The following is an 18,536-nucleotide window of genomic DNA, read 5'->3' as shown; positions in this document are numbered from 1 at the left end:
AGTTAATACTGATGTCTGGTGAAAATTTCATGTGAATAACCTCACTGGAAATATATTTACTGAAAAAAATGTTGACGTGTCCAATACTTATTTCCCCCACTATAGCATTAGAATCATACAACAACACTTACAGTTTACATTGAAATCATACTACAAAACTTACATTTTACATTGAAATCATACTACAAAACTTACATTTTATATTAGACTCATACAACATAATGTGCATTTTAAATTTAAATCATACTAAAAAAAACTTACATTTTATGTTAGTCATACTACAAAGTTTACATTTTACATTGATATCATATTACAATACTTATATTTTACTACATTGTTATCATACTACAATACTTACATTTTACATTGATATCATACTACAAAACTTTAATTTTACATTGATATCCTTCTACAAAACTTTAATTTTACATTGATATCATACTACAAAGTTTACATTTTACATTGATATCATACTACAAAGTTTACATTTTACATTGATATCATACAATACTTATATTTTACATTGATATCATACTACAAAGTTTACATTTTACATTGATATCATACTACAATACTTATATTTTACATTGATATCATACTACAATACTTATATTTTACATTGATATATTACAAAGTTTACATTTTACATTGCTATCATACTACAATAATTATATTTTACTACATCGATATCATACTACAATATTTACATTTTACACTGATATCATACTATAATACTTATATTTTATATTAATATCATACAACAATAATTATATTTTACTACATTGATATCATACTACAATACTTACATTTTACACTGATATCATACTACAATACTTATATTTTACATTGATATCATACTACAATACTTATATTTTACATTGATATCATACTACAATACTTATATTTTACATTGATATCATATTACAAAGTTTACATTTTACATTGATATCATACTACAATAATTATATTTTACTACATTGATATCATACTACAATAATTATATTTTACTACATTGATATCATACTACAATACTTATATTTTACATTGATATCATACTACAATACTTACATTTTACATTGATATCATATTACAAAGTTTACATTTTACATTGATATCATACTACAATACTTATATTTTACATTGATATCATACTACAATACTTACATTTTACACTGATATCATACTACAATACTTACATTTTACATTGATATCATATTACAAAGTTTGCATTTTGCATTGATATCATACTACAATAATTATATTTTACTACATTGATATCATACTACAATAATTATATTTTACTACATTGATATCATACTACAAAACTTACATTTTACACTGATATCATACTACAATACTTATATTTTACATTGATATCATATTACAAAGTTTACATTTTACATTGATATCATACTACAATACTTACATTTTACATTGATATCATACTACAATACTTACATTTTACATTGATATCATACTACAATACTTATATTTTACATTGATATCATACTACAATACTTACATTTTATATTAGAATCATGCTACAAAACTTACATTTACTAAATACAACAACTTTAGTAAGCTTACAGTAGCACAGCTGTATTTCCTGAACATTATGTAAATTTGTACAAGAAATGGCTATTTATTGGAGCTTTTATTCCTGAACAGATTGAAGTTGCCATTTTTTATTCAGGTAGACCTATTTAATTCAAGTGACCAGTCAGACCTGCTCGTAACTATACGAATCAATTTGAATAAATATATAATAATTATATTGTAATAAATATAATAACTTTAATAATGTTCCAGTGCTTTAACTAATTTTTATTTATTTATTGTAGACCCCCTGGCTATGCTTGAAATTTTTTTATGAAATGTTTATATTTGGATGTGAGAAAATTGTGAGGAAAAAAAAAAAAACATTGGTAATGTCATTGATTTAATAAAGGTTTTTGTTTAAAATACAGTATGTGTCATTTTACTTAGAGCTGACATATTACAACATATAAGCTGCTGTAATAATATATCTATTAATAATCTACACTCGGTAGGTTGTGGTGATTGTAATGAGCTGAATGCTTATAACGCATGATATTAACCATTTATAAATGCATTATCAAATGGCCACTGTTATAGTATATATGTTTTATATCTTTAAGGTTATGAATGAATTTATTTTTCTAAAGGTGGCAGAGTTTTCAGAAATGAACTGAATAACAGCTTCTATCTCCATTTCTCTTTTTTCTTCTCTCCCTCATTCCTCCACTTGTCTGTTAGGAATGCATCATTAGATCTCTAATTTAAGTTTAGATTTAATACACTTCTGTAAAAGTGCAAGGTCATTTAGCAGCATCTCACTTTCTCCTTGCTGCTTATGCTCTGCCTCGGGCTGTGTGTTGGCAGCTGGGCCGTGCAGGAGTAAAGCTGATGTATTTTAAACGAGGGCAGCGCTCCGGTGGGTGGAGGCTCTTCACTGGTATTAATCGGCTATTTTTTGCGTTCTGTCTGAAACGTTTGGATTGACTCTCGAGAGACTCAGCGAGCACAGAGACCTGCGAGCAGCACCAGCCGCTACGCTCAGCCACTTCAAACTCTAGTGCTTTTCCTGCCACAATATTTCACTCTGGAGTGTGTGTATGTGTGTTAGTGTGTGTGTGTGTGTGTGTACAATGTGTGGGATAGTGTGTGCATGTATCTGTGAGAGTAGATGTGTGTACAGTGTGTGGGATTGTGTGTGTGTGTGTGTGTGTTCAGGTGTTTTTGTGAGTTTAAAAGTGTGTGGGATTGTATGTGTGTATGTATCTGTGAAGGCACAGTGTGTGTGTGTGTGTGTGTGTGTGTGTGTGTGTGTAAGCATAGAGGTCCATCTCTTCACACAGGATTGTGTGTATGTGTAAAATGTGTGTACTGTGTGTGTGTGTGTGTGAGTGTTGTGGCGTGTGTACTGTGTGTGTGTGTGTGTGTGTGTGTAAGCATAGAGGTCCATCTCTTCACACAGGATTGTGTGTGTATGTGTCAAATGTGTGTGTGTGTGTGTGTGTGTGTGAACAAGTATCTGTGAGTGTATGTGTGAGCTGTGTGTGCAGTGTGCCTGCGTGTATGTGTGAGTCTAGAAGTGTGTGTGTGTACAGAGTGTACATGTATTTATGAGTATAGAGATGTGTGTAAAGTGTGTAAGTCAGTATTTATGTTTTGAACATGCAGTGTCATCATATTTCATACCTCTGTGTTACTGTGTATGTGTGTGTGTGTGTGTGTGTGAGGGGCAAGAGTTTAATCTTCAGAGGCTTTGTACTGTATTTCTTCTTGCAGAGTGAGACAGGAACACAGGCATTGGGGAAAGTGCTAATGAGTGATTGGAGTGTCATCACTCGCCTCCTCTTTACGTGCCATTCACACATAAAGTGCTTGTCCAATACCACATTTCACACACACTTACAGTTTGCACAAAAGTACTTGTTGCTTGGATTACTTAATTAAAAATGCAAATCCAAAAAGACACATATTACCATGTGTATCCCACTTCTCATACTTCCTGTCGTGTCTCGCTTTAAGGACTGGGAACCTCAACCAAATTTACCGGCTTGAAACACCAGCCATGGAAACATCCAAAGTCTGTGCAGCAGCAAATTGGTTTGAAGTGTTAACTGCCTGGCTGGTGAAATGTGCTCATATGCTGGATCATGGACTAGATGAGCTCTTGAGCTCGAAGCTTATGGGACCCAAAGCGGATGGGGCAGAAACGTCACCTCATTGAGATCTTTTTGCTGCTCTTTGGTCGCATTCTCGCCAAAGCACTTTGGAGTAGTGTGAAAAATGTGTGCTCTTCATGTGGAAGTGAAAGAGAGACAGGAGGATAGTAAATCTCAAAACCAGTAGACAGTGAGGAGGACCTGCTGGTATAAATGAACTAGCAGGGCTAAAATGTCATCTATATAACGATGCATTTGCGGTTGAGCCAAAGTGCTGTCCAAAACATTACAATTCATCGCATTGAACAACATTAAAGAAAAGTTTAGTGTTATAGCGCTTAATGTTTGGGAGAGAAATTTTTACACTTCTTACATATCCATACATTTTCTGTTCCACTTATCAGTCCGTGCAGGATTTCACCGTGTTTTCTTGTGATCGTTGCGTCCAAAAATGTTTGATTTTGCTGCGGCTTTTTTTTTTTCCTTCCAAAATTTGCTGAGTTTTTTTTTTTTTGTGCTTTTTTATGGAAAACTACTTGAATTGGCGAAATTGCAATCGCACAAAATTGTTTTGCATGCTCTTTCGCAGTGATGTTTGTTGGTAAATGAGACCTTTTAGCTGTACTCATGTTCAACGCACGTGAATCGAAGGGGGATTTGGCTGAATGTGCGTTGTGACGACATCACGTGGTGCGTTGTGATGATGTCACATGACCTGTCTTGGCCCAAATCTGCAGAAAATCTGCGGTAATTTTGAAAAAGTGCAAGCTCCTGCAAATATTGTGGACTTTCCTTGATTTCGCGTACATTGAGAAAAATCCTGGAGGGACTGACTTATCCTGCACAGGGTCGTGGGGAGCCTGGAGCTTATATCCCAGGGGACTTAGGGCACAGGGCAGGGGGACAACCTGGACAGGGTGCCAACCTATCACAGGGCACAACTGCATACACACCCATTCACACACTACCCACAATTTGGAAATACACACACACACACACACACACACACACATTTTCTCCCGATTTAGTAAAGGCTGACACGTTTCCTCAAAGATGCATTTAAAAATGCTGCTCATGCAACATCACAGGAGAGCTCTATCTGCTCAATCCTGTCCACATGAGCTCTCTCTCTCTCACACACACACACACACACACACCCACACACACATAGGGGACGGTTACAGTACGTGCATCTACAGTATCTACCTGTCTGTGCGTGCGAGAGCGCGCACGCCGTCCCTGCGCCATGACGCAAGCGTTCCAAGACACGTGAGCGCGCGCCTTCCGCAGGGTCATATGACTAGTGGCATTAATTCGCCTGGCTAAAGCGTTTGCTGCTTGTCTTCTCGTCAGGCGACGCGTTTTATTTAATTGAATCTGAAGAATGGCAACGTTAGTCGCGAATCGTCCGGTGGACCTCAACGGGCCAGAAGCTGCAGCCAGACAGCACGCACAAGCCGTGAGGAGAAACTATATTTCACAGCCCCGGCTGAGTGAGTACACACTGTGTGTATATAGTGACCTTTAATTCAAACCTGAGGCGACTCCTGTAACTGGAGGATTCTCTGTTTGGGCCACTTACAGTAAATATGCACCGTAGCTCGTCTTTTGTTTACTCGTCGGGCTGTCTAGTCAGAAATGAGTACTCCTAGCCGGCTAGCATGCTAACTCCGAGCTGCCAAAATGAACCCTAACTCTAACCGTCACTCTTCTTAACGTGCGCGAGACTTGAAAATTCGCTGACTCGGTGGCTAGCTAACAAAAATGTCCGGTTAAATAAATAAATAAACAAATAAATAAAAATACACAAATGAATAAATAAATTAAAAGCTTTGAATTCTAATAAAAGTCGACAACGAATGCGCTTAACCAGCTAGTCAGCTCAGCTAAACAAGCTAGCGTTAGCTACAACTTGATTTGTACGATACAGTAAATTGATCTGTTTGTGACCGCGTTCCAAACGGCACTCTGTTCAACATGTAGTGCACTATGTAGTCCACGACAGGTATTGTTCCGTACCCTAGGTTGTAGTGCACTGATATAGGGAATGAGACGGCATTTGTATTTCAGCCTGGAGTGGGTGTAAGTTCAATATGCGCGAGGTCTGACAGAATAATAATAATAATAAGGTTGTTATACATTATAACGAAACAACTTTTTTCTGAACTTCTTGAACAAACTATTTCTACTAGACTGTGCTTATTAAATGCATTTTAATGTTGGGAGTTTATTATATATATATATATATATATATATATATATATATATATATATATATAAATATAAATAATTAGTTTGTTTGCTGTGTAATCATATGTGTAATGGCAGAAATGCTCTGAGGGCTGAGATTAAAGCTTCCAACTAAACAGATGGAAAGATGATGATCCCCATCATCATGTGACCTAATCACATGACTGAGCCAGCAGGGATCATGGCATGTGCTGGAAGACTTTGGCCTGATTCCAAATTCTGTGTGTGTGTTCACAGTAGTTAAATCTCAACAATGCATTTAGCAATTTTTGACCCAGAAAACAGAGTTGCTGTATGTCACAAGGTGACGTTCAAAAGCGACACATTATTTATTGCTTCACATCGAAAATAATAAAGTTACTAACAGTCATGTGACCGTGGTTGCAAATATAGTCATGTCGACATTTCAGAGATGGCCTAAAACCCTTTTTTTTTCTTTCTTTCTTCAAGCGATCACAATTTGACTTTCTACTCTACAGGCTGTCGTAGATCCTGGGGGCGGAGCTTCATGAATGTGGGCAGGAATTATTTAAACGTTAACATTTAGTCACGTGTTATTACGGCATTGTATATTGGTAATAAAGAAGCTCCTTATCTTAGTGCTGGAATTTACACTGTGTTCGACTCAAGGTTGCAACGTGTAATTCCTCGACTCCAACTGGTAATAAAAACAGGAAAAGGCCTTCTCAACCTAAAATTTTTACCTCGTCAACTTGGGGTAATCTTCTCAACTACCAGTTCTTCGCCCTTCAGGGCGATGCATATAATAATAATTATTATTATTATTATTATTATTAGGCAATCCAGTTCATTATAGGTAGGATGCGTACAATTCTGCTGTTATTAAAGTGCACCTATTATGGTTTTTTAAATATTCCCTTTCATGTAGTGTATTATAGAGCTGTTTGTGAATGTAAAAAGTCTGCAAAGTTTCAAAAATCAAAGCTCACGACAAAAGAAGGAATCGATTCTGAACAGCTGAAATGACTCATTAGTGATTCCAGACTTTACTTCCTGTATTAACCTACGTAGGTTTGTAACAAAAAGCCCCGCCTCTGGTCTTCATCGGCTGCTCGCTGACAGCGGTAGACTAATCGCGACAGACTGGGACATCTGACCAATCAGAGCAGAGTATGCTCTCTGACAGGAGGAGTTTAGAATGAATCCTTTAGAACGAATCATTTAACGAGTCGTTTGTGACACTGAGGGGAAAAAAAGGTAACGCTGCAGTTTAAATTATGAGCACATTAAAGTGTTTTTGACCTTGGATGCATGTAAATCTATTGGATGAGACCTCTAAAACAAAATTAGGCACATTTCCAAACCATAATAGGTGCTCTTTAAGATACTTCAGAGCAGGGGTTTTTGAACGTTTTGTCGCCACTTTAACTATCAAATAAATCCTCGGCTTCTGCCCAATGCGGATTTAATTAATAAATGTGTATAGTAATATTATAGCGCCATAGAGGTTTCCACTAACAGAACACATTCGATTCAACTTGATATTAAATTACAGGTAAGTGAGGTTTGGCAATTTGAGTGACCAGTCCAACAGGCTAATAAGTCTTAAGAACTTTTGAGAACGCCTGCGTTAGATGTCTGTCGTTCTGCCACCGGTATCTGATTGGAAAGCAGGTTCCATTACAATGTTTTTCTGACTGCTGTGCTGTGTTGAATATTACCTTATGTAGTATAAATGGTAATTGTTTAAGTTTTGACTGCTTTGTCTTTTTTCGCATCGACGTTCTGCTGCCACTTTGCAGTTGCGTTCTCAGTCATGTCACGCCTCTATGGTAGATTTTTCTCCTTCCCCAGATGCCTCATTTTGCAGAGGGATGTGAAAGTGCAGACTGCACCGAGTGTCGATTTCCCAACTCGGCTGATCCCGCTCACAGAAATCTATCGCAACATTATCGGCACAATACTTATACACACGTTCATATTATTTTTATAATGTGTTTCATTTGACACCAGGCTTACAGAGATGTCACACAGTGTGTGTGTATGTATATACAGTGAGGGAAAAAAGTATTTGATCCCCTGCTGATTTTGTACGTTTGCCCACTGACAAAGAAATGATCAGTCTATAATTTTAATGGTAGTTGTATTTGAACAGTGAGAGACAGAATAACAACAAAAAAATCCAGAAAAGCACATGTCAAAAATTTTATAAATTAATTTGCATTTTAATGAGGGAAAAAAGTATTTGACCCCCTCTCAATCAGAAAGATTTCTGGCTCCCAGGTGTCTTTTATACAGGTAACGAGCTGAGATTAGGAGCACACTCTTAAAGGGAGTGCTCTTAATATCAGTTTGTTACCTGTATAAAAGACACCTGTCCACAGAAGCAATCAATCAGTCATATTCCAAACTCTCCTCCATGGCCAAGACCAAAGAGCTCTCCAAGGATGTCAGGGACAAGACTGTAGACCTACACAAGTCTGGAATGGGCTACAAGACCATTGCAAAGCAGCTTGGTGAGAAGGGGACAACAGTTGGTGCGATTATTCGCAAATGGAAGAAGCACAAAAGAACTGTCAATCTCCCTCGGCCTGGGGCTCCATGCAAGATCTCACCTCGTGGAGTTGCATTGATCATGAGAACAGTGAGGAATCAGCCCAGAACTACACGGGAGGATCTTGTCAATGATCTCAAGGCAGCTGGGACCATAGTCACCAAGAAAACAATTGGTAACACACTACGCTGTGAAGGACTGAAATCCTGCAGCGCGCGCAAGGTCCGCTGCTCAAGAAAACACATATACATGCCCGTCTGAAGTTTGCCAATGAACATCTGAATGATTCTGAGGACAACTGGGTGAAAGTGTTGTGGTCAGATGAGACCAAAATGGAGCTCTTTGGCATCAACTCAACTCGCCGTGTTTGGAGGAGGAGGAATGCTGCCTATGACCCCTGGAACACCATCCCCACCGTCAAACATGGAGGTGGAAACATTATGCTTTGGGGGTTTTTTTCTGCTAAGGGGACAGGACAACTTCACCGCATCAAAGGGACGATGGACGGGGCCATGTACCGTCAAATCTTGGGTGAAAACCTCCTTCCCTCAGACAGGGCATTGAAAATGGGTCGTGGATGGGTATTCCAGCATGACAATGACCCAAAACACATGGCCAAGGCAACAAAGGAGTGGCTCAAGAAGAAGCACATTAAGGTCCTGGAGTGACCTAGGCAGTCTTCAGACCTTAATCCCATAGAAAATCTGTGGAGAGAGCTGAAGGTTCGAGTTGCCAAACGTCAGCCTCGAAACCTTAATGACTTGGAGAAGATCTGCAAAGAGGAGTGGGACAAAATCCCTCCTGAGATGTGTGCAAACCTGGTGGCCAACTACAAGAAACGTCTGACCTCTGTGATTGCCAACAAGGGTTTTTAAACCAAGTACTAAGTCATGTTTTGCAGAGGGGTCAAATACTTATTTCCCTCATTAAAATGCAAATCAATTTATAACATTTTTGATGTGCGTTTTTCTGGATTTTTTTGTTGTTATTCTGTCTCTCACTGTTCAAATAAATCTACCATTAAAGTTATAGACTGATCATTTCTTTGTCAGTGGGTAAACATACAAAATCAGCAGAGGATCAAATACTTTTTTCCCTCACTGTATAATATATATTTCTGTATCTATATCAAATCAGATTAGTGTTGTATTAAATTGCCTTTAAATGTAGGTATATCACAAACCTTTTGAAGGATTTATCACTGAATTAATCGCTGTGATCTTAGACTTGAATCTAGCAGTCCTGACCACCAATCATTAACACATGCCTAAAGTATTCTGTACATCTTTGGAGAAAGGCAATGACAATTTTTTTCCTCTATTCGTCTTTCTTTCTTTCTTTTTGTTCGTTTTTTTTTTTTTTGAAAGCATACCAACTGCAATCGGACGCATTATGAGGAACCAGACAAACGCATTGCGAAATACTGGATTTTCATCATTAAACTAAGACGTGTGGTGGAAGATTTTTTAAAGAAAATTCTTTAGGGCTTTTACGTCCTTAAAATGAGACCTGGCAAACAGCGAGGATTATATTTTTGTGCTTAACTTTCCTGAAGAACCGGTATGACGTCAACTTAAAGGTGCAATAGTCAATTTTCTGTTGATTTTATGACCACTTTCAAGGTAATCAGACACTTATACTGTGTACATGGCACCTTGTAAGTGGTCATTTGCAAGTTTTAATGATGTCATTTCCCACCTCGGGACGTGCGAAGTGGGGGGGGGAGAACATGGATAGCCTAACATGAGCGTAAAGCTCACTAAAAGTTTCTTTAACCGCACTTTTACGGTTGCAGGCCTGAATGGCTATTGGTTCTGTTCTACTGTAGTGAACTTCAAACATTCCTGAAACATTTTGGACTGAAGCCAAGCGACAGTAGCAAGTAGTGTTAGCAAAAAGCTAGCTGGCTAACGATAACTCTAATGTTGATGATGTCGAGTATATGTCTCATAAATTTGCTAGCTTAATCACAGATCAGTGCCCCGACTACTGAACTAGGGAGCTGATTGAGACGCACCCAAGTTGAACCCCGTTTCGCAGAGTGAGCGGCCGTGTTGATTTGACGTCCCTCCGTAAACGGGGAAGGAACTGGTAGTTGAGAAGACTACGCCACGTTGACGAGTTGAAATTTCGAGTTGACGGTGGCTTTTACCGGTTTACAGTCACACGACACAAGTACAACTTCGCCTCAAGCGCAGCATTACAGCATTAGGCTTTCTAGCATAGGCATGTGTTTTGTGGCCGTGGCTTTGTGGAAATCACTGCAGTGACCTAAATCACTGATTTATAACTTAAAACAATGTTTATCTCTACCTATTAAACAATCGCTTCGTATTGCTAATACACACATGAAGCGATAGAGCGAAATTTTCAGCTGTAGTTTAGTCACGTCGTCATCGGCTTAATTCGAATCTTCTGATTTTTTTTTTTTTTTCCACACTTGAGCCGTTAATTCTGTTCATCCGTAAATTTGCTGGTTAAAATGACCTGGCACCCGCCCTTGTTTTTTTCCCCCTTTTCCTTGTGTATTATTGACATTATTCAGCGTCTGCCTCATTAATTTAAACCTCAAACATGCTTTCTCTCAAACACCAAGGTAGTTTATTATTTATTTAATTTTGAAAGAGTGACAAAAAAAAAAAAGCATGGGCTAAAAGCCTCTTAGCAAAGCGTGAAAGAAATGACTTAATGGAAGAACTGAGTCCGAAAGCCAAAGCAGAAAAGGAGAAAGAAACCGTATAGAGACACCAACCCACACCCGCTCAAGACGCCCCCCCCCCCCACCACCACCACCACACACTCCCCAAAAAGAAGGACTGAAATAACCACTCTAATGTAGGCACGCTAGCTAGCAGCTCCATTTTCTTCATCATCAGTGAGCAGAGGCTGAGTGCACACTGATAGCAGCCAGTGATTGAAGGCAATGATGAATGATGGGCATGCAAACATGTCATACGAGTCTGAGAAACCAAGACCATCGCCATTGGAGATGGGCTTTTCGGGGAAAAATACACCTTTTAGACGTGTTTGAAACAGAAATTGTAACGTAATTACACTTAGGTGATACTAAAGATCTGTCGTCATATACGCATTTCTTAATGATTACTTCTAACTATGATTTATTATAACTAAAAGCTACGGAAAGTCCTAGCTATTTTCTGCCAGATCAGAGCCGTGTGGGCGCATTATATCATGTAGCGAGTGCCCGCGGCGTCTCCCTGGCAACGTAAACAATTCATTAACGGTGCTAATGCTAGAAAAGCTCGTAGGAATGAGGAGTGGTGCTGTTACAGCACTTTCGGTTTCTCTTTAGCGTTTTGTACGCATTTCTCAACATGTAAGATTACTGTATCTGTATTCGGATATAAACCTGAAATGGCTGTAGCCTTAACAGAACAACCTGCGTTAAGGCGTGCGTCACAGTCAACTTTTCATGAACGCACAAATAGGTTTTTTTTTGCTTTTGTTTTTTTTGTCGTCTCAGCGTCGTTTTTCGTTCACGAGACTTCTTATCACATAGCTTTGATAATCCAGACGTGGATTCATTTTGGTTCTCAGCCACGACTCGCTCCTGTGGCGACTGGTCATGTAGCGTGTAATGTGGGCAGTGGTGGCTCGTCGGAAGGTTGGGGGTTCAAGCCCTAGCACTGCCAAGCTGCCACAGTTGGGCCCTTGAGCAAGGCCCTTAACCCTCTCTGCTCCAGGGGTGCTGTATCATGGCTGACCCTGCGCTCTGACCCCAGCTTCCTGACATGCTGGGGTATGCGAAGAAATACCCACGCTGTGCTGTAATGTATAGCTGACCAATAAAGACTCGATATTCTCCAACTCCTGAGAAGTCTCCAGAAACCTGCATCTGCACCTAGCTGCAAGTACAGCGCTGAGAAACAGGCTGCAGGGCAAGCCCGAAGCCTTCAGGGCAAGCCCAAAATGAAATTAAAATCATTCGCGGTCACGCGCAGCAGATCTCTGAATCCAGTTTGTCGTCCATTTATTTGATTGGGAGGGGGAGGGTGAGTGTTGTTAGGAGCTGCAGAAATAAAAACACGCACGAGCTGATTCCCACTGGCGCATAGTATAAAAATGAATATTTCTTACACGTCTGCTCATTTTTCTCATTTCTATACAACATCCTAGGTAGGTTTTGGGGATGACACACTCTTCAGCAGAGCTCCCTCCAGGTGAAAGATTGAGTAGTGTACACCTTATCGGCGCGCGATCGTGTAGCGTGCACTCCCCTACAGCACCAAATAACCGATTACAAGTGATTCAAGTCACGCGGTGTGAAAAGGTCAGCGATTCTGAGATTTTGAAAGCCGTGTAATGTACACTCGGCATGACGCAGTGACTGTCTGTATCTGGTTTTAAACCTGAAGTGGGCGTGGCCTAAATGGGTAGATTATGTGGGGTTTTTTTTTTTCTTTTTTCCGAAATGATTTTTTCAAATAAAATATGAACCATGCCACTAGAAACATTGGAAAACTCTGAAGCCTAACAAGAGGTAGAAATGCCAGCACTGTCAGCACGGTGTGTGAATTCTGGCTCTGACAGCTCCTCAGCCTCAGCTACATCACTCCAGTTCATGATCGGGCTCAACTACCGATGTAGGCGGCATGAGAACGTTTTATTTAATCCTGCTCACCCAGGTATGATTTTTTTCTTTGAACCTGCCTGTGATATTTCTAACAAATGTAGTTATATAAACAAACTAGCAGCCTAACTGAAACCACAGTGACATTGACCAGGCAGCCACTAAGGATGAATGAAAGTTGTAACTGCATTTCACCTTAGTCGAATCTCCAACATCCGGACTTTTCGGATCCGTTTCAAATCCGTCCGCGTTCTCCGCATGCGTCCCAACAGGTGAGTCAGTCGGCGTAAAGCTAATTTATTACGGTGTAGACCAACGTAAGTGATGATAAAGTATTAGTAAACTTAGAATGTTCTGAACCGGGACCTTGATCACTTCCTGTTTAAGGGTATTTTGTCCTTGTCCTGATGCCCCCCCCCCCCCCCCATAGCTTAATTTTCATTAAACTCCCCATGTCGAGCCATTTTCTAGTGCGATGAGCTGATCTGTTCTCTCACTCGTGCCAAGTCAGATGTCTGCCACTATGAAAAGAGACAAACAAATAAAGTGAGCACAATACTCATCTGTCTTTTGATAGCTAAAGCCATTTTTTTAAAAATCTTAATCATGTCATTTGCAACAAAGGCAATTAACCCAGACTGTCTCTGCTCTTTGTTTTAGCTTTGAATAGACTTCTAAATGAAATGAAAAGACATTCAGTACGGTAATGGTATTTCTGTGAAGAAACAATTACCCATAATGACACAGTTATAAACAAATCTTTCAGATGTCACAGCCCACTTTATTTTGCCCACAGTTTCCTGTTTCTAATCCTTTTGTCCGCTTGTAATTAATCAATTGTCACCACGGTGAAAGAGAAAGCCCCCGGTGGGCGTTTGACTTCGTCTTGCCATCAAAGAACATGAAATGAATTGAAAGAAGAGTATAGAATAGTTGACTTTCAAAAATAGTATCCGAGTCTCTAAATTATGTACCACTTAGACTTGGGGGTGGGGGGGGTTTGGGGGGGAAACAAGCCCATTATCTTAAGCACAAAGCACTGTGACACATGAGTCTTTTTCTGCATTCAAGGTTCTTGACTTGAAACATTTTTTTGTAAGCAAAGTTTTTATAATTATTGAATAATTTGGCATCATGTAGCATTTACGGCATTTATAGTATTCCCATGAAGGCAGTCTGCTTATATGTATACGTATAGACGGTAAAGTAAGGCCTGCCTCGACAAATGCAGTAAAATGATATAATGACAGTACAGCGTGTGATACATGATTCATCAAATGATGACAAGCAGCAGGTACGCTCAACAATGAATAAAGATTTTTCTAATGTGGTTTTACACTATTATTAGCGACGTGTAGGGTCGCATGATTGAGCATTCGTCGTTATCATTTATTGCGGTGCAAGTTTCTGTGGCGAACATATCGTGAAGGGCTCGGGCTAAAGCGTGAAAGAATAAAATAAGGTATAAGCACGGAGCCAAAACACGGCCGAACACACTATTAGTAGCTAGCTAGACTAGAAAAAACAATAACGGATGATGAAAAGTAACCAGAATTACGTGAGAAATGGTACAGGGTTGGAAGTGGAGGCACATCTGTAGTTTTACCTGTAGTTTTATCTGTAGTCTAATTTTGTTTTAAAGGTCACGTACAATAGATCTACGTGCATCCGAGGTCAGAAAGCACGTTAATGTGCTCGTAATTTAAATTGCAGCATTACCTTTTTTTCCTCAGTGTCACAAATGACTCGTTAAATGATTCGTTCTAAAGGATTCGTTCTAAAGTCCTCCTTTCAGAGAGCATACTCTGCTCTGATTGGTCAGACGTCCCAGTCTGTCGTGATTAGTCTACCGCTGCCAGCGAGCACCCGATGAAGACCAGAGGCGGGGCTTTTTGTTACAAACCTACGTAGGTTAGTACAGGAAGTAAAGTCTGGAATCACTAACGACTCGATTCAGCTGTTCAGAATCGATTCCTTCTTTTGGGAGTCAATAATTCAGTTTGTCGTGCGCTTTGATTTTTGAAACCTTGCAGACTTTTTACATTCACAAACAGCTCTATAACACACTACATGAAAGGGAATATTTGAAAAACCGTAATAGGTGCACTTTAAAGGAAAAATCAAAATGATTGTTGTGCAAATTTAAAACCCCACCATCAACATGGACTCATCCATGTGTCTTTACAGGGGAACACTTCTTGTTTATTTTATTTTTGAATAACATATTGACCAGTGTCTCGAATCTGTTTGGTTAGAAGGCATGGATTATTTTAGTAACAGTATCAGTTCCCTCACTCCGTAGGCGTGAAGCAGTATATCGTGTACACGAGTTCGGGCGCTGGTAAAGACCCTATCTGACTACACAATGGGACACTGATGATTCAGTTTCTGGTGACATGCCTCAGGCAATATTTATGCTTTATACGTCGTATAAATTTGCTATCATAATCGCACGCGTTTCTGTCATGGTACTTCAAGCAGGATCGTAGGCTAGCTAGCGGATTTTAAAAAAAAAATGCATACAAGCCTTATATAGAACATCAATAAAGTTAAAAACCGCTAACATGAGTAATCATTTGAGAGCTACGACAGCTATAACAAACTACTCACATTTGTAGTTGGCAGAGTATATCAGCCATTTTTCTGAGCTGAGGGGCTTCAGAAAACGTGGCATGACTTGCCAATTTTTTTTGTTGTGTGTTGTGGGATTTTTTATCTTTTTTTTTAGCAAGTGAATGTGTTTGTGCACTGGAAGGATTTAGCGACCGAGACAGCCCTTAAAATGGCCGACTCCCGTCAGTGACCTGACTACTGAACTAGGGAGCTGATTGAGACGCACCCACAGTCAGTGCTTTGTAACGGTTCCGGTGCTTTGCTAAGTTTTCCAGCACAGAAAAGTCTCCAGGACCGAGGAGTCTACGCGTTCAGGGTTTTATACGAAATGAGTGTGTGTGTGTGAGAGAGAGAGAGAGAGAGAGAGACAGATGCTGGTGAAGGTGCGACCGACTGTCCCAGCTATAATGTAAGTGAGAACAGGAATGAACTCATCTCTGCTTTTGTTCCTTCTTAAAACTGACTTCTACTTGCTGTGAACTACGTGTACGCGTAAAAAGATTGCCGTCGTGTGTATCCTGCGGTCGTCCGGTGCATTACTTGTCCACGTCCTCAGGAGTTAACGTGACGCTTCTGCACGGTGCGATACTAACGTAAATAGTGGAGTCAGTATCGCACCACGTGACACCGTGTCCACGACTGAATAAAAAAGTGACGTCGTGTCTCAAATCACAAACTCGTATACCGTTCCAGAATGTTACTGAGTACTAGGGCTGCAACTAACCATTATTCTGATAAACGATTATCTTTATACCGATTATTTCTTCCATTAGTCGGATTAAAACAGCAGTTTTTATTTTCTGTATTTGATTTTTTTTTTTTGAACTTGCATTCTTTCACAGCCCGATGTTGTCCTTCAAACATTGTGCAAATTGAAGGCTGTGAAAAAGGTATTACATTTATTCATTTATTCATTTAGCCGACGCTTTTATCCAAATGAGGAAATGCAAGCGAAGCGATATAGATCAAGCGGAGAACAATACACGTAGTGCAACCGTACAAGATCTTTTAATTGAGTATTAGATGCATATATGTGGGCTATACGCGTGTGATGTGCAGGGAAGTCAAATCTGTCGATCTTTTAACGAAATAAAGTTCCTTTTGATTCGTTTTTAATCTCTGCACCAGCTTGTAGAGAGGCACGAGGGTTAAACAGTTACCCTTCCTTACCAGCCAACACACCCTCCTACCTCGAGATCACACACCCCCGCACTGCGAGTCCTCTGATTACACGCGGTCCAATCAGTGCGAGTGTGCGGGGAGTCGTCACTCGGCAGACGCTACCTGTAGGGCCAAGTGCGTTCCTCTTTGATGGGATGTTATCATTCTTGAGGATTTTGTTACAGTAGCTACTGTGTGTGTGTGTGTGTGTGTGTGTTTATTTTTGTAAGGTTTTGCTTGTGACCGTTTGTTTAATGATTTATAATGGGAACAGAACAGTTCGAGAAGCTTGGCTAATACATCCTGTTGGTTTATAAGCACACTCAGTGTGTAGTAGAATAACTGATAACCTCATCAGAAAACTTATTGAATAAGCGGTGTGTTCACTCCACACACACACACACACGCACACACACACACACACACACACACACACACACACACACACACACTCTCAAATTTAATGATCGTGTCTGTAATAAAATTGAATTTACTTTTGTTACTATAATAACCAGACGTGGCAGGATGGACGAATGAGATCCTTAAATCAACGTCCGTGGCTCTCGACGCTCTGAGGGTCGTGATGTTTTATCCTCGTTTTTATTTCCTCATGCTAGAAATGATTAGTGCGTATTGGGAGACTTCAGAGCGTACCCATGAAAGACTCGAAAATATTCCAATCTTCCGATACTCTGGAAAAAGAAAAAAAAATTAAATTTTGCGTCTTTTTTTTTTTGGGTCCGATTCTTGTACTTTGAAATCAAAGCGCCGAGCTCTTGAGCTGTCAGCGCCATAATTGGATTCTCTGTGTTTAGCATTGAATCCGTAGTGAATGCCGTCGCGGTCTCCTGCGAGTTTCGATTCACAGCCTTTCATACGTCCGTCCTTTTGCTCGTCCACCGTTCCTCTTTTTTTTTTTTCCTTCTTCTTTTTTTTTTTAACAAATTGTTATTATTATTATTATTATTTTTTTTAAAAATCGAGTCTCATTTCATGGTTTTTCACACGTTATAATGTTGGCGGCTTCTAAATACGATTGAATCGCAGCACAATTACTTTTCTTAACAGAATAGCTGGTGCAATTATGAAACCAGGAGAGAAAAAAAAATAATCATAATTGATTATTTTGGCGGAAACGTGTTAATGCGTCTTTAGTCGAAAGCATGAAATGGACATTTTGTAGCTTTTGAAAAGCCCTTATTTGCATGCTGCGTATCGAAGCCGCACGACGCGCTACGTTTGGAAGAATAGCGGTCTGATTCACTTAACATCGATGTTCATTCTGTTCACATTTCCTTTAGTCGGCCGTCCGAATCATGATGATTATCGCAGGCGTGATTATTATTTTAGTTTTTTTTTGCGACGTAATTTTCCATCTATACTTTTTTTTTTCTTTCTTAGTGAAACTGTAGTTGAAGATTTAACATAACATTCAGTGTGTTTTGAATATCACGTTAAACGTGTGCTGTCGAACATTTTCGCCCGCGCATAAAAGGCCCGATATTTCTATCTCTCTGGCAAATCTCAGATAAACATTTGTTTGCTTGGATCTGTCTAGAAACTCATTTTCGCATGATTTCGTTTCTATTGTTGCTCATTTTTATCTATTTCAACAAACGCCAAGCCTAGTTTCCAAAGATTTCACTTCGTTTCATTTATTATTTACTCTGGATAACGATAAGGTCTTCCTTTGCGATGTCCCGTGCAGAACTCT

At 39.4% G+C, this 18,536-nt stretch overlaps 1 protein-coding gene across 1 annotated transcript in view; it reads left to right on the top strand.

Annotated features, from left to right (window-relative positions):
• The first annotated feature begins 4,966 nt into the window (after positions 1-4,966).
• atp6v1ba (ATPase, H+ transporting, lysosomal, V1 subunit B, member a) overlaps positions 4,967-18,536 on the top strand; it is a 42,948-nt gene continuing 29,378 nt past the window's right edge. Inside the window, exon 1 of the mRNA XM_053632585.1 lies at positions 4,967-5,185. Coding sequence (XP_053488560.1) covers positions 5,077-5,185 — 109 coding nt within the window. The 5' untranslated portion in view covers positions 4,967-5,076. The remainder of the gene's footprint in view (positions 5,186-18,536) is intronic.

Source organism: Ictalurus furcatus, chromosome 9 (assembly GCF_023375685.1).
Source record: "Ictalurus furcatus strain D&B chromosome 9, Billie_1.0, whole genome shotgun sequence".
In the NCBI taxonomy this organism is placed as follows: Eukaryota; Metazoa; Chordata; class Actinopteri; order Siluriformes; family Ictaluridae; genus Ictalurus; species Ictalurus furcatus.
Note: the sequence above shows the minus strand (reverse complement) of the source record. Positions and strands in the feature narration are given on the sequence as shown.